The sequence below is a fragment of the Bactrocera oleae genome, chromosome 3, assembly GCF_042242935.1.
Source record: "Bactrocera oleae isolate idBacOlea1 chromosome 3, idBacOlea1, whole genome shotgun sequence".
In the NCBI taxonomy this organism is placed as follows: domain Eukaryota; kingdom Metazoa; phylum Arthropoda; class Insecta; order Diptera; family Tephritidae; genus Bactrocera; species Bactrocera oleae.
Genome location: NC_091537.1, coordinates 70442154 through 70459133, shown reverse-complemented (window position 1 = coordinate 70459133; position 16980 = coordinate 70442154). Strand labels below are relative to the sequence as shown.

The 16980-nt window shown below is 34.2% G+C and overlaps 2 protein-coding genes across 4 annotated transcripts; one reads left to right on the top strand and one right to left on the bottom strand.

Moving 5' to 3' along the window:
- The first annotated feature begins 53 nt into the window (after positions 1-53).
- da (transcription factor daughterless) lies at positions 54-9485 on the top strand. 3 transcript variants are annotated; one of them, XM_070106821.1, is made up of 3 exons: positions 54-739; positions 1227-3807; positions 9280-9485. In XM_070106821.1, the coding sequence occupies exon 2, from the start codon at positions 1292-1294 to the stop codon at positions 3428-3430; it is 2139 nt and encodes a 712-aa protein (XP_069962922.1). In that variant the 5' UTR covers positions 54-739; positions 1227-1291; the 3' UTR covers positions 3431-3807; positions 9280-9485. The 3 variants fall into 3 exon arrangements, with proteins under 3 accessions (XP_069962922.1, XP_069962921.1, XP_069962919.1); XM_070106820.1 differs by having other exon boundaries at positions 1227-6428; XM_070106818.1 differs by having other exon boundaries at positions 1227-8863.
- A 1032-nt stretch (positions 9486-10517) lies between these two features.
- On the bottom strand, positions 10518-16064 carry l(2)41Ab (lethal (2) 41Ab). Its single transcript, XM_014234718.3, has 6 exons — positions 14977-16064; positions 13169-13311; positions 12542-13101; positions 12336-12480; positions 11505-11713; positions 10518-11444 (listed from the first exon to the last, which is right to left on the bottom strand). The coding sequence occupies exons 1-6, from the start codon at positions 15876-15878 to the stop codon at positions 10644-10646; spliced, it is 2760 nt and encodes a 919-aa protein (XP_014090193.2). The 5' UTR covers positions 15879-16064; the 3' UTR covers positions 10518-10643.
- Positions 16065-16980: the final 916 nt, after the last annotated feature.

The window sequence follows — 16980 nt, the reverse complement described above, 5'->3', positions numbered from 1 at the left end:
TGAATCAAGCATATACCAACCGAACGAAGGAAAACTCGAAAATAAACGAAATACTTAACGAAATGAACTCGAGCAAACTGAACGAAGTGAACAAATACGCCGCCATTTTCTCTTGTGCATTTCTATGTCAATAGTTTACTAATATCAAAATTTTTGGTGGGGTTTTGTTGGGGCAAATTGCACAATTTTCCCATAGAATTATACAATTTTTAATTCGAATCGTGTAAAAAGTGTAGTGTGATATCAGAAAAATGTTCGTACGCTATTTGGATTATGTAATGACGCATCGAAGAGGCCAATAAAGCCATTGAATAAGAATCGTGCGTGCGAGCGAACCGAGCTGTGGCCAACGGCAACAGCAGCATCAACATTCGTCCAAAACGCAACCTGAAGCTGCATCAGCTCATTATTATATTTCAGAAAGTGAATATTTGAAAAAAGTATAGTGGCGATTTAATATTGAGGTCTCTACCTCACATTGCGCAGCCTATGCTGCCTAATTAAAGAGTATCAAGAACCCCTGTAAGTCCCCATGCTAGAACATACCCCTTACACCGTGTAAAAGTTGTTTGTGTTTCTGTGTGAACGTTCAAAGACCGAGGAAGTTTCCTCGAACTTTACTCTTGCGAACTAAGCTCGTTCATACCTGTTCAACGATAATATATAGGGGTTAAAGAAGAGACCAGAAATCAACTACTACGAAGACAATAGGAAAGAAAACCAACAAAGGAGTTGAAACGTGAGTATATGTGATTTTTGGTGTGAAATATTTAAGGTGGCTGTCCCTAGTAGTTCAATAACAACTCTCGTAAATTTTTAATGAGTTATAAAATGCACTTAAAGGAGGTGAAACCTACGGAGGTTTTATAGGCCACGTATCCTTTTATGTGTGCCAATTGTGCTTTAAATATCAATAATGTTGAAAGAACTTTATGTAAATTTTTTGAATAAATTATATTTAGAGTAAAATAAAACCACTCTTATTCAACGGTATACATATTAAAAAATGTATTGAATTATGTATTGAGATTGAAAATGTTTGAGAAGTTTGATCATACAATTGAATGAATTTGCCTTATTAAAATAATGCATTTTGGTTTCATAATGTAGAAAAATAATTAGATTTAAAAGTTTAAGACTTAAAATATTTGAACTATACAAAAGGGAACATGCCGTTACCACAATATTAATGTATATTGTAATACTAATGATAAATATGTTTGCAGGTAGTCGTTTTTATAAATTACTTGTTACAAAGAAGTACACATACAACGCGCATTTTAAATCCACAATGGCAACCAGTGACGATGAACCCATGCACCTTTATGAGGTGTTTCAAAATTGTTTTAATAAAATAGCAAACAAACAACCAAGCACTGGTGGACCTGAACGAAATGGCGGCTATCAATCACCCTACGGCGGTCTGGGCATGGAAAATGGCATGTACCCTAATGACGACTTCAATCCTATGCATGACACTCCAGGAGGCAGTAATCGATTCGGTGATGGCGGAGCTGGAGTAAATCAGTATTTTGACACAAATCTCGGAAATGGTGGTGGTGGTGTTCCGCCTGGTGCTAGTGGCGGTCCCGGTGGAGGCTGGTACTCGTCAACCGTAGGTGGCTATGGAAATCAAAACTCATATCAAAATAATGGACCGCTGGATCCTCATCACTTAACACCACAACAACACCATAATCCTGAGGCACAACATCATGGTATGACTGGTGGCAGTAGTATGGGTGGCGGGCTACCTATTGATAGTGTGGGAATGCACAGTCCAGTGCCTACATCGCTACCGCCAATGAGTTCATTTCGTAGTGGTAACAATAATATGCAACAAATCAGTGGTCCTGCGGCGCACTCGCCAGCGACGCTTTACAATTCGCCACAACACAATACTTTAGCGACGGTAAACGCTCATGGCCATCATCCGCTTTCCCATCACAGCCAACAACACAGTCCAGCAGTACAGTCTGATGCCTTTGGTGTAGGCGTTGGTGTTAGCGGTATGGGCTTAGGACCGAAGGGCCCATCTGCAACTGCGGGAAATTCGACTGCCTCTTTGCGACAGCACATGTATATGACTGCTGCGGCTGCGGCCGCTGCCGATCAAAGTATAAGCAGTTTTAGTTCAAATCCTTCAACGCCAGTAAACTCCCCACCGCCTTTGACGCAAAGTGGTTTAACACAATCACTGCTGGATAAATCAGTTGTTGGCAGCACAGGTGGTGGGGCACCATGGGGAGCGGTTCTCAATAATACTGGAGGTAGTGTAAACTCGGTTGGAGGTGGCATGGGTGTTGGTGTTGGCGGTAGTTATGGTACAGACGTTGGCCCATCCGGTTTGCATACAATGGCAGCTGTCTTCCAGGGTGCGCGAATGGAGGAACGTCTTGATGACGCGCTCAATGTGTTACGCAATCATTGTGAGCCTGAATTGTTGAGCGGTGTAGGGGCAGCTCTTTCTGCCATGGACAACATGGATGGCTTATCTAGTTTTGTGCCAACTTCTCCGCCATCTCATATGGTTGGCGGCGTTGGCAGTACAAGTGGCGTTTCAAATCTACATTCACCACATGATGTTCTAGCAGGCAATGGTCCGACACTTGATTCGGTCGGTAGTGGTCTAAATGGTAGTCAATCGACAGTACCACAAATCAAAATGGAAAGAACAACCACGGCAACATCAAGTGCAACTGGTACCACATCGAAGTCGTCTAAGAAACGGAAAGAAGCGGCAGCAGCCGCAGCTGCAACATCTGCAATGTCAGCAGCAACGGCCAACTCTGGTGCAGGTGCCTCGACATCATCAATGAGCGGTGCCATGGGCGGTATTGTGGACGGACCCGATAGCAAACCAACCAGCTCAATGGAGGCTACACACAACAATCAGCAAGGAGCGTCAGGGAAGGGCTCAAAACGACCACGTCGGTACTGCTCATCCGCCGAGGATGATGACGACGTAGAACCTGCCGTTAAAGCGATGCGCGAAAAGGAACGCCGCCAAGCGAACAACGCGCGAGAACGGATACGTATACGTGACATTAACGAAGCATTAAAAGAACTGGGACGAATGTGTATGACACACCTGAAATCGGACAAACCGCAGACAAAACTCGGAATACTAAATATGGCCGTGGAAGTGATAATGACACTGGAACAGCAAGTACGCGAACGTAATCTGAATCCGAAAGCGGCGTGTTTGAAGCGTCGGGAAGAGGAAAAAGCCGAAGATGGTCCAAAACTTGCTGCGCAACATCATATGTTACCACAACCACCCGGCGGTGGTGTATACGGACAACCGCCAATGCCACAGGTGTCTGTTCCACCAGGCGCCGGCCTGCCCGTACCGCCACCACAAGGCAGTGGTGTGCAATTGCCACCACATCTACAACAACACAATCAACAACAACATCCACAACAATAGCAGGCGGCAGCAGCAGCGGCAATAGCAGCAGCTACGGCACTTATGACTGAACCTCCCACTTCCCAATTACCTTACAGTACCCAACAGCAGCAGCAACAGGAGGCCATCAATAATAGCTCCAACACAGCGAACGCTATCGATTTGGAGCAACAAATATTGAGTAACCTTTTTCGGCGCAGGCATCCGCCGCCACCACATCTACAACAACACAGTGGCAACAATGCGCATGCGCAATTGCAACCCCAACATGCACAGCACCAGCAGCTGTAGGCAGGCAGGCAGACAAACAAAGCAGGCAGTCTCTGTGTTGCCAATTTGCAATTTTGCCCCGGTGAATAACAATAGTGATGTTCGGTTGTTCTACGTTGGTAGTGGTGGTACGTTAACACAAACAATGCACCACGTCCCTAACACACACCACACTCATACTACGGAAGCACAAATGCACGCACATAGCAGCGTCACAATTGTAAATAATTGATAATTGAGTAAGAAATAGTATATACATATACACTATATGTATGTAGTATACTTTTAGTTTTTACTGCTAATTCTATGCGTTATTCTTGTTTAATTAACAAAAGAAACGCACATTTTTTTACCTACTCTTTCTTTTAGTTAGTGCTGATTTCTTTTACCGATTTATGTTTAATCTTACGCATACAGTGTTGATTTGTTTAGAATTTTATCAATAATCTATTTTATTTCAAACTTTTATTTTTTTTTTTTTTCATTTTCTACTTGTCGTACAACAACAAATTATGTACACTTGTACATACGACAGCCATATTTTTCTATACCTTTTATAACTTAAGTAGTATAATGATAAGTAGATTTGGTATCGCTTCGTTTGTCGTTTGTTTGTTAACTGTAATTGTGCATAGTTTTTATTCGCCATCATAAATCAATTCATCCCCATAAATATTTTTTATACAGCTATTTAGTATGTTGTTGCTTTAGGTCAAAAAAAATTATTTTTAGTAGCGCAAAAATGAAAGAGACAGAGTTCTATTCCCACACTCCACACTCCACACTTTAAATATTATTCGTATAAGCAGTAAAGTTTTTTAATTACACTAAAATGTAAAAAAAGGCTAAACGCTCGGTGAAGTTAACAGTAATGTTAAAAGCTATAGCCACTTTTCTTCCCATGTTCGTTTTTTTTTCTTAAGTTTGTATGTGGAAGTTTTAACGCAAAACAAACAAATGTTAATAACAGCAGACTGTTTACTACGGCAATATACTTAGACTGAGCTTATTTATTAAAAATTCAAAGTCTAATTTTTAATTCAAGTTGATTTAAAAAAATGTTAATTTGAAAGTTTAATTGCGAATTTTGTAATTCAAACATTTTGCATTAAAAATTAAATTTTCAATTTTTAATTCAGAAAATTAAATTTTTTAAAAATATTTCTTCATTTAATAATAAAATTTGAAAATTGAAAGTTTAATTCTTAATTTCAAGCATCTTGCATTAAAATTTTAGAAAATATTTTTAATTTAAAAACTGTATAAACGAAATTAAAATTATTTTTCAAAATTAAAGCTGTAATGAATAGGGATACAAAAAGAACGATCACATATTTCTAACTGAATCATTATAATTAAGAACAATTATATATAAATACATAAATAAGACAAAAAGTGTTAAACTAGTTGAAGTCTTATCAAAAAGAAGCTTTCCTTTTTAAAATATAACCGAGATTTACACAAGCGCGAAAAAATTTAAATTCTAAAGTAACTTTTTTTAAATTTTTAATTATAAACTTTGCATAACAATTTAATTTTATTTTTATCAAATCGGTATTAGGAACAAAAAAAATTTTTTTTAGTCCGGTTTTTTGGTATTAATTTTTTTGGAAAAGTTAAAAAAAATGTTAATCTCAAGTTTATAATTAAAAAGTAAAGAAAAATAAATTAAGAATCAATCCGGCATTTGAGATTAGTATTAAAAAAATTATTTTATATCTATAATTTCAGAATTACAAAAACTAACTGTTTTGAATATAATTCATGCAAACGTTTTATTTTATTTTTTTATTTTATTTATTGATTTTTTTTTTTTAGATTTATTTCTTTAATTTTTAAATATATTGACTTATTTTTTTTTTAATATATTTTCCTTTATTTATTTATTTTTAATATATTTTTCATTATTTATTTATTTTTATTATTTTTTTATTTTTATTTATGTATTTATTTTTATTTATTTATTTATTTTTATTTATTTATTTATTTTTATTTATTTATTAGCGCAATTCTTTTCAAGCAAAATACAAACAGAAGCTCATTTTAAGTATATTTGCGTCACTGCTATTGTTTTTTTTTATTTAAATAAGTCTTTAAAATTCTTTTTAGCTCAATTAATCAATATAAAGTAATGCATATAGTTTATAGGGGATTACACGCCCGTCTGACAATCAAATACATTCTGCCATAGAAAAGTTTAATGACAAATTGTCGTTTTTTAAGAGTATTAAGCACTAATATGTTTCGTTTGTGGAACATTAGAGGCGTTGTGGATTGAATTGTAGCATAAAACTCCAGCAGCAGCTAAAAAATTAGGTTATATCATATGTCATGCTGATATTTTATTATTTTTGATATAAAATAAAAGTTCTGTCTGTCCAACTCTTCATATTATAGCGTAACTTTAACTGTTAGACCAAAATTAAATTATTAAATTTCTTTTTTTATTGTGAACGTATGAAATTTCAGCAAAACCATTTTGAATTGCAGTATATATGTATGTAAATAATTGTCACTAGACTGTTAGAACTAAAAAACAAATATAGTTCATAACCTACACATTTGTGAAAGTGAGTAGTAATGCTGCCTTGGCGGTCACCGAGCGGTGTGTTGCATTATACATATATATATACCATATATATATAACAAAAGTACTAGAACTGTTTTGTAATATAATAAACAAGTAAAGTGAAATAAAATCGAGTGAATGAAGCGAGGCAGTCGTGAATATGGGCTAAAATAAATTAAAGTAAATATAAAAACAAAACAAAACACACACAAATTGAAGTTACATATATACATACATAGAATAATAATACTTAATTATTAGCTGCATATAAACATAGGTACATTAATGTATATGTAATAATTATTATGACTATATATACATATTATATATATATATAAATAATAAATACAAATATATAAAATGGTTTAAACTTAATGATATAGAATTTAAGACCGCACAAAAAAAAACGTTATGCAAGTTAAGAATGTTGATAACAAAACAGAAAAAGAACGGTATGATAAGAAGTTCAAGAGTAACGCTAAGAGATTTTTGGGTAGCTATTGCAGTTAAAAAGAGCGCGCAGGTTAGTTTAAAGTATTTAATAAAATTATAGTGAACCAGCAGCAAGTGCTTTTTGAAATGCCAAAACGTGAAGTGCTTGCCGCGACGAAGTGCAAAGTTTGGTTAGCGCATGCGCACAATTAAATGCGTAAAAGTGCATACGTGTTGTGGCAAAAACACACAAACAGTTATTTTTTAATGCCACATGTGTGTAACGCTGCACTCCCGTGACTGTGGATCCAACTTCGCCGCAGCAACACACTTGCGCATTCCATTAAATAATGCTCGAAATTTGTTGTACTGTATTTTGTGACTGCTATTTGCTGTATAAATTATTGCCAAATGCCAAAGTTTGCATTTTCAACACAAAGTGCCAATAGTTTTGCTCAAACATCCCTAATACGCATTCGTATTTTGATGACGATATGAATTTTAATTTTATTTTATTTAGAGAAAATCACAAAATACTCGCATACAACAAATTTTGTTTGTTATTTAAGGAAAAACAAAAAAAAAAAAACAAACGTTCTAAAAATATTGCAAGCCATGCTCGCAGCTCAAAACAAGTTGGCCAAATTTAATTGTAAAGAAATATTATATAAATTTATAAGCAATTGTTGTAGCAAACAAACAAACTGGTGGCCCTTTATTGTCAGAATTAAAAAAAATGTATATTGGAATTTTTATTTTCTTGTTTTAAATTAAATAACCGCAGGGCGAGAAACTGCAGTTATTTTATAATACAGCATGTGTGTAAAAATATCATTGGCTGGTTTACCGTTTTCTGGTTATGCAATAGTTCTTAACTAAATGTATTAATTTTTTTTAAATTTTATTACTATTTTCCACTCAAGCGCACTTTATTATTTGCGAAAATATTATTTGTGTAAAATTTGTTTACTTGCAACGAAGCCTGTTGATGATTAGGTGGCAGCAACAATATGTTGCAATGCAAAATTTTGGAATAAAAAAAATATTTTGACATTTCAGAAAAAATAAATAAACTAAAAAATAACGAAAATTATTAAAAAATTAAATTAAAAAATTTAGAAAATAAATAAAAAAATAATAATAAAAAAATAAATAAAGTATAAAAATACAAAAAAATATAAAAAAAAGTATACAGTAAAATTGTAACAATAAGACTAAATAAAAAAAATTATAAAATAAAATATAAAAATTGATGTGGAAATACAAAAAAAAATTTACGCAAAAAAAAACAAAAAGATAAAATATAAAAAATTATAATAATGAAAATATAAGATAGAATATAATAAATAATAATTAAAACAACATAAAATTAAAAATAATAGTTAATAAAGAAAAATAAGTATCGAAATTTTAGATTAAAAAAGATATTTTGACATTTTCGAAACAAATAAATAAATATATTAATAAAAATAAAAAGAATAAATAAAAATTAAATTAAAAAAATTATAAAATACAATATAAAAATGGTTATAAAAGTATTAAAAAATTGGATAAAAAATATAATAATATAAAATAAAATATAAAAATACAAATATAAAATTAAGAAAAAATTAATATAAAAAATAATAATAATAAATAACGAAAAATAAGCGTTGAAATTTTAAATCAAAGAACTATTTTGACATTTTAGAAAAAATTAAATAAAATATAAAATAATAATGAAAAACATTAACAAAAATTAAATAAAAGAAATAAAAGTTAAAATAATACAAAAAAAATGTATAATAATATAAAATAAAGAAAAATAAGTGTCGAAATTTTAGAACAAACATACTACATATTCGGACAGTTTAGAATTTATAACAAAAATTAAATTAAAAAATTTCATAAAATCAAATATAAAAAGTAATAATAATTAAATTAAATAAAAAATAAAAATTTAAAATCATTACAACTAAAAAATTAAAATTTAAAATAGTATTGCAACCCTGTGCTGCTGCCTCTTCCACGCGTCTTTGTTTGTATGCAATTATACCGTTAAAATTACCGACCTGTCCGCCCGCGCCAACAATTGACATTACCAAGTAGTGAAAGAAACAACACTTATGCCATTACATAATGTTATTTAAATATAGATAAAAATAAAATAAAATTCAAGTTAAGTTGCTTAGTTACAATCGCATGTAAGTTAATATTTTATACAAACAAACGCGCACACTTAGTTAATTTTTTGTTATATTAATTATGATTTATTCTAAGAAGGTTTTTTGTACATTTTTGAAAGCATTGCAAGAAAATTTCATCAAGAAGTAATTACTTAATCAATAAAAATAAGTTTTTTTTAGAAGAAAAAAAAGCCACAACATAATTCTTTGTGAGACCTTATAAAACATGCATACATACAAATATAAAATATAATAAAAATGTAGTATTTTAATTATATACATCCAGTTAGCTGTTTTACCTACATACATACATACAAGTACATATATTATGTTTATATGCTCAAAGTTTATTACTTAGCTATGATAGAGTTTATTTTATTTTATTATTTTTTATATTTTTACATTTGATTTGTATTTTCGTGGATATTGTAAAGGGCCACGCGTCGATGCGTTATCACGTGAGTGTGCAAGCGAGAGCGAAACGAAAAGCGAGAGAGAGAGAGAGAGAGAGATAAAGGAAAAATAATGTATATGTATAGCAAACGAAAATGGTTGAAGAACTAAGGAAATTATATGTATTAATACTATTAAAATGGTAAAATATATCACATGTGTATATTATATGTACTTAATTTTTCAATGTTGTTGTTGGTTTTATTTGTTTTCATGCAACGAAGAGCTGCGGGCTTTCGATTGAGCGCAGTGGAAACCTATTGTTGTTGTGGCGAACGTTGCTACGTTCTGGTAATGTAGAACTACTGTGATCCAAGTATAAGATGAGGTGAATATCGTGGTGAGGTGCACTATGAATTTCTTCCGCCGAACCAAAATGTCAACAAAAAACATTATTTAAGTGTTATGTTATGTTTAATAACTATTGGTTTCTTTATCACGATAATGCGCCATTCTCATACTTTCTCTACTGTTCTTCGCAACTTTTTTTTTCTATTGCCTAAAACTCGACTCATATTCGACTTTTGGCTATTCAAAAAAACTCCAATGGCCAATGCGGATGTGTGTTCCAGAAATGAAATTTCGACTAGAGCAATATTTATGAGTTCGAGAAACCGCGACATCTCAGAATTTCTTGACACTACGCATCTGCTCAGTAATAGCAAATATATAGATATAGATTTCAGAGCATTCATACTTTCCAAAAAGTACGACCTACATCAGATGTCTAACTATTACTGAAGGATAAACAACTCATGTGGACTCGTGAAATTCAAGTAATTCAAAACCTTGTAGTTTATTCTTACGGAAACGGAAATTTATTGGTGGACCTTCCAACTTTCATAATCAGTAATTCTAAACCAAGTCTCTCTTTCTATAATTTATAACGTAACGAAATATTTTACTGTCATACGCACTCAAAAGTCTGAGCTTTAGTGCGGCCAAATATGAGGTTTAAATTTTAAAATATCCGACGCTATCAAAGACCAAGAATACTCTCAAAACTTTTCCTATATTTGAATAGAGTCCTTACCGTAAGATATTGTTGTTGTAGGGACTTAATTGTGTAGAGGCGATACATCTTTGGTCAGATTTAAATACGGATCCGTTCAGGTAGTCGCTGTTCCGACTGTTGTGATAACGCTTGCGATGGATGTCCATGTTATATAGAGATTTTTATTACATACTCGTAATTTATTCTAAAATTAAAAGTATTCAATTACTTTTTTAGAAATCATAATGACCGAAATATGTTGTATTTCCAAATAATACTTCATACAAATGTGCGAAAAGTTCATATAAAAATCCTATCAAATACATGGAAACCTAGCACTTGACAGCACACTTAATCTCGAAGAACTTGTGTGACTTTGGCGAAGAACTTTTTCTTCTCTGGAAAATCTGTATTCAAAATTTGTACCACCTCGAGTAGATTATCATTTATTTCCATTTGCTTTTGCACCAGTTGATTTAATGAGGTCTCAGAACGTATCTTTGGGGCAGACGTTCCCAAGCCCAAGCGCCGATACGATTTCGCGCGATTCTGTTTGCGCACGATGCGTTCTAAATTGTAATGTTTCAACAAAAGGCTTTCGTCAATCTTCTGACGTAGTTCCTCATCAAACGCCTTCTCGCGTTCAATGTCCTCATACAAACGTGCTAGATCGGCACGTATACGTTCGTTATCACGTGTGACCTTCACGAGTTGTTCATCGCTAATAACACTAATCTCATTTTGAATTTTCTTCAACCGATTACGTAAGTCGATAACTTTTTGTTGTGATGAAATGCCAGTCTTTATGCGCTGTGCTTTTACCTCGGCGAGCTTCTTTGCCGAAGCGGCTATGTAGATATGTTCACGATGTGCCACACCGTGTTGCAAATCTTGTGCGAGCTTCTCTTGCGCACGTGCCAAATGCTGAAAGCGTATCTTCATGCGATGTATCTCCGACTTCATATTGCCGATTTCACTAGTTAGACTCGTTTCATCTTTGCGCCAACGTAGCGTCTCTTCGATAAGTTTATATTTGGTCTCCCACGACAATGACTCGCGATGTTTGTCCAGTACCAAGTCTTTATAATGATCGATTTCGTCTTGCAGTTCATCAATTTCGGCCTCCATATTTAAAACATTCATTTCGTGATCCTGAAAGCGTTTTGAAAATGCATCAGTATAACTTTTTCAGTATATCTTTAAGGGACTTACCTTCAACTTGAGTACTAGTTCATTGTGCTCCATTTGGCATTCGTTCTCCTCGTTGTCGTGCTGTTGGCGCGCATTACACATTTTCTTATTTAAGAGTTCCAATTTGGTTAAGTAGATTTGTATATCGTGCTCGAGTTCTCGTGTGGCCTCTTCCTGCTTTTCAAGATCTACATCGATTTTCAGCGATTTCTGCTTAATTATACTGAACTCTGAAATAAACAATAAAAATCGCATAAAAGTTTTTGTGGAAGCGATTAAATAAGTAAGGAAATATTTTTCAATGAAACGATCAGGTAGCTTTCTGTATTCTCCCGTAGTCATTTAGTAGAAAAACAGATCTTCTCTATACCTGTGATGGACTTGGACGATGCCAGCCGAGTTTGGTAGAGTTCAAAAGAGAGAGAGAGAGTGAGATATAATGATCCTCGGAGTAAACAGTCCATTTTGGAACCGTCGGTATAGATTCAGATAGTATAATCCTCCCATTCTCACCTGGAAGTAACTATTGAAATCCAACCTTGGGAGAATACAATCTGATTTATTTAGCTGGTTCAGGATTTCGCTATGTCCATAACTCTTCTAAGTTTTTGTGTCGGATTTTGGAAAAAATTTATGCGCATGTTAATAATATTGATGTGTAATGTTTCAGCTAAGCTGATCCTCGTGGTCTGGTTGAAATATTTTGATTAGGGCACAGAACTACCGACGGCCAGATTTACAATATAAGTACCCCTCAAGCACAATATCCAAGTGTTTAGTTACTTTTTAAATCCTTTGTCTTAGCGCAGCATAAATCTTTCAATATTTTGGCTTCATCCTATCAGTACTTACGTTTTTGGGTGACCTGTATTTCGGTAAGTTGATTATTTCGCTTTTCCGATAGATTAACATAGTGATTCTGCATCATAACCCAAAATTGCTGGAGCTCTCGAATCTGCTGTTCGGTAGCTAATATGCCTCGCTCTAATAATTTGATCTGCAATCAAAGATACTTACACAATCAACTTTTTTTAAAAATAATTTAGCCATTTAAGTACCTTCTTTGTTTGCACACTGTAGGCCGCTTCCTCGCCCATGCGATTTATTTCTTCCAAGCGACTTGATAAGCGATCAATCTTTTTCATTTTGATATCGATTTGTGTTTCCAGCGCATGCATCTCGGCTACAATCAGTTCGGCATTGTGATCCACGCTATGTAATTTCTTTTCTAATTCTTCATGCTCTTGATTCAATTTCACTAATATTCCCCGGTAACGCTCCGTATCCAGCAATGTGTCTGAGAGTTGGCTTTGAACTAAAGCCAAGTTTAGTTCGGTACCCCTGCGTGTTTCCTGTGCTTCGCGTAAAAGTTTCAAGCGATACTGACTAGCTTTGTCGGTGATTAATTGGTCTTGCGCCAATTTTAGCATGTTCTCTTCGATTTCATATTTCTTGGCATATAGTTTATCGCTCTTCCATTGCATTCTGCGTAATTCGGTTTCCAAACTGGTGCCCTCACGATTTGCTTCAATTAAATCCTTTTCGTTTTGTTTCAACCAAAGCGGCAGTTCGTCGAGCTTCACTTGCAGTCCGAGTAGTGTCTCCGCTTGTTTTTGACCTGGTAGCGGACAACAGTGGTGGTTCAATTGTAGATAAATATCTTTTTCAATTCCGTTCATACTCACATTCACGTTTTAGATTTCCACAATCGGCCAGGAGTCGCGATTTGAAAGATTCCAATTTTTCGTTTTGTTTTGCCTCTTTCGTTATCTGCTTTTTAATGGACTCAATACTCATCGTGTTTAGTGTAATAGATTCTTTCTCTTTGCTGAAAAAAGAAAGTACTACGTTACATATTGCTTTAAAGTTCATTTTTACTTCTTTGGAACTGTAGTGTAAGCAGAAAAAGTAGTGATTCGTTTCTTAGGTGCCTGAAGTTATTAAGGTGAGGCCTTAGAAATGTGCGGCTATAAATACTAGAACTACGAAGATTTACCATATACCTATTTCGAATAGGTCCATCGCTCTCTGAAAATTATAAGCGTAAGAACAAAATAATCTATAATATTATTCTATACACAAATTTAATAAAAATCATGACATTATCGTAAAATATTAAATAGAAATAAGAGGAAATGGTATAAAAAAATGATGCAACCGGTCATTTTGACCGGATCGTAGTTCTAGTGTTAAGGAGTAGTTTGTCAGCCGTATCCCAACATTAAACCAAGTAGTTTACGACACAAAAAATGTTCGAAACTAAGAAATTTGCGTCAATTTGGCCGTCTTGTTTTGATGTGTTTAGTCCCCAGATTTAAATTGTTTATCTCGAGGTACATGTTTTTATTTTAATCAAGTACTAGCTCATCAGAAGTTGTATTGTCCAAGCTATTGAAACATACCAATGAGTTTCATATTGCATTAGTAAGCAAAACTAAAGACACAAAACTTTTTGAAGTTTGCGATAAGAGCAAGTATATATGAGAAATATTGCGTACTCTTTCTATTCGAACTATGCTATATTTGCAGATATCTTTCAGATAGATGGGCATAAAAACGGTGTTTTAGCGAATTTTTGACGTGAAAACTGCAGAAAAAATCCAAGTATAGTAGAAGTAAGAAAAAACTTTAATTTCGGTTAAATCGAAGCTATAATATCCTTCGCAATACAAAAGATTTCATACAAGGACAAAATTTTGATCCTTCATTTCGTATGCCAGCTATGTGCTATAGCGGTCCGATCTTTCTTCGGAGATTGTATCGTTGTCTCAAACAATAATACCAACCAAATGTGAATAGATCTCGTCACATAAAAAAGTAAAGAAAATCGACTTAGCTTGGCATGCGGATCATTTATTTATATGTACATACTTTATAGGGTATTCGACGTTTTCTTCTGGGTTTTAAAATCTTCGTGGCAAACTTAATATACCCTGTTCAGTGTATAAGAAGTACTCTCTCGAAATCAATTTATAATGCTTCCCTAAAGTACAAAGCATTTTGGTAAATAACGTTAATTAAACCCTTTTAAGGTTAACTATTTATTTATCTGAATATACTTGTACTTCAGATAAAAGTTTATTTATTCAAATTTAGCAGGTTTTGGGCACTAAAAATTTGTTTATGGCCATGCATTTGTTAATATTATATTTCCGTTAAAGTATGAAAGTGTGAAATAATGAAGAAAAATATTAGCTTTTCAAAGGTTTTTACGGAGGTATTGATTACTAGTCGGTGTGTAGCGTAGTTAGGACTCGACAAACTTGGAAATTTTTACAGATTTTTAGTCAATTTCAAATGTTTCTGATCTTTAGAGATCTCTATTTTGCGAAAGATATTAAAACATTCGAAGCAGTTCGGCAAAATATCGAATAAGATTCAAATTCCAAAGTGTTACTACATCATTAACAACAATAGGTCTAAACAGGGAATCCGAAGATCTGGAGCCTTCTCATAATTATATACTTTAAATGTATGTGCGTTTATAACTCACCCCATCGATTGTTGCGCTTGATAGAGTATCTTATCACGATGCTGTATCGCTACAATAACCTCACTCCAGGCTTGTGTTAAGCGTTTGTGCTCAGTTTGCAGCACCTCCAAGTCGGTATTGGCATCATTAATGCTCATTTTAAGCACATCGGTTATGTCGCGCATATCTTGCAACTCACTGCGCACTAATTCGACTTCATGCTCCTTTCGCTTGACCTCTACATCCAGATGATAAAAGAGCATATCTGATTTCTTCTTGTCCTCGGACAGTTGCTTTTGCAACTGTGTATCACGATTCACAATACGTTTAGCATTCTTCACTTCATCTTTCACCTCATCGGCCCAGTTGCGTATATGCCCCTCCAACGTGTTCATATTCTCTAATTCGACCATACGTTTGTTGTATTTTTGCTTTTGCTCCTTTTTCGTTTGCAAACGCTGTTCGTACTCCTCTTTGAGTTGAGTCACCGCACCCTCCATTTCCACACGTTTTTGCATATTCGTTTGTATCTGCTGTACATAATCTTCCAACTGTTCATTTTGCCGGTTAATACCCTGTTGCAGATCATAGAGCTTTGCGCCTTGCTCTTCGCGTGCCGCCTCCTTCAGCTTCAACTGATATTTGATCTCGGCGATTTCATTCTTTAACTGTTCCTTTGTGCGCAAAAGGTAGTCTTTCAAGTTTGCTTGGAATTTCTGCAAGAGTGGGTGGTCCGGTGGCAAAAGTGCTAAGCGTACTGGCTCCGGTTCGGTCGGTTTAGGCGGCTCTGATAGGCGTGCAAAGTCACACTCGGAGTGTGTATCATTTACGCGCTCCTGTTCGTACTCCGAACGCGGCTCGGGCCTGGAATCGACACCCGATACCGACTGTGCTGCATTTACGGTTTGATTTTCATCACTCATATTGGCGATTGGTTCGATTTTTCTTTCGGTGTAGATTTATATAAAATATTTGTATTTATTTTTTAAGTGTTAATAATTCACACAAATTGTAAGCGTTTTGAAAAATATATTTTCTCGTTCGTTTCTATAAAGCGATTGATATTTCAGTTTGTTGCTTTGGAGGTTCAATTTAAAGTATTTTCATTTTATAAACAGCACCCAGTACGAGTTGCTCGTTGCCATAGAGCTCGAAGTCGACGAGTTGAGTGTTCTTCGTAGGCAGAGGTTTGAGCATGTTTCGATTTGCTCGTGTGTTTACACCAATTTTATTTTGTTGCATGGTTGCAAGTGTAGGTACGATCTCTGTGAAGTTTTCATGTTATGTTCCTTAAATATCACTGCATTAATTGAGGTAACCAGAAGCTAGTAGTTCGATATCGGCGATTTTGACAAAAAAAAAATAGCTTATTGGTGAGAGCAAAAACTTTAAGAGCGATATCGCAAAAGCTGAGGGACTAGTTCGCGTATATGCAGATGGACAGACGGGCTAAATCGACGCAGCTCGTCACGCCGATCATTTAATTTTATGCTTTATAGGGTCTCCGACGTTTCTTTTGGGTGATACAAACTTTCGTATAGGAAAAGTATAAGCAAATAAGACCCAGATCTAACATATTAAAAGAACTTAAAACAAAGAAATGAAATGAACTGCTAACTGTTTCGACATTTTAATTTTTACATCACCGGTATGTAATCTTTTCTTGGAGTGTATTCCGAGCACTTCCGTGTTAAGCTTTATTTATATGAAGATTGTGTTTAGGTAGTACAATTTATGAAAAGTCCATTCCATATTATATATGTTATTATTATTTCGGCAATGAGTTGTAAATTTCGGTGTCTTTAACATAGCGGCAACTTATTTGTGAATTCTAATTTTTATACAATCCATTCGATAAGTTTCTGCTTCAGAATTTTAAAGCTCGTAATACTACTAGAGTGCCCTGTTCTATCACATTGTTGAAAACATACGGCCGTTGTATGGATGAACTGAACTTTTGCTTAAAAACTCGTGGCACAAGCTAACTGTAGACTTAGTTTGAACAAATATACATATGTATCTTGA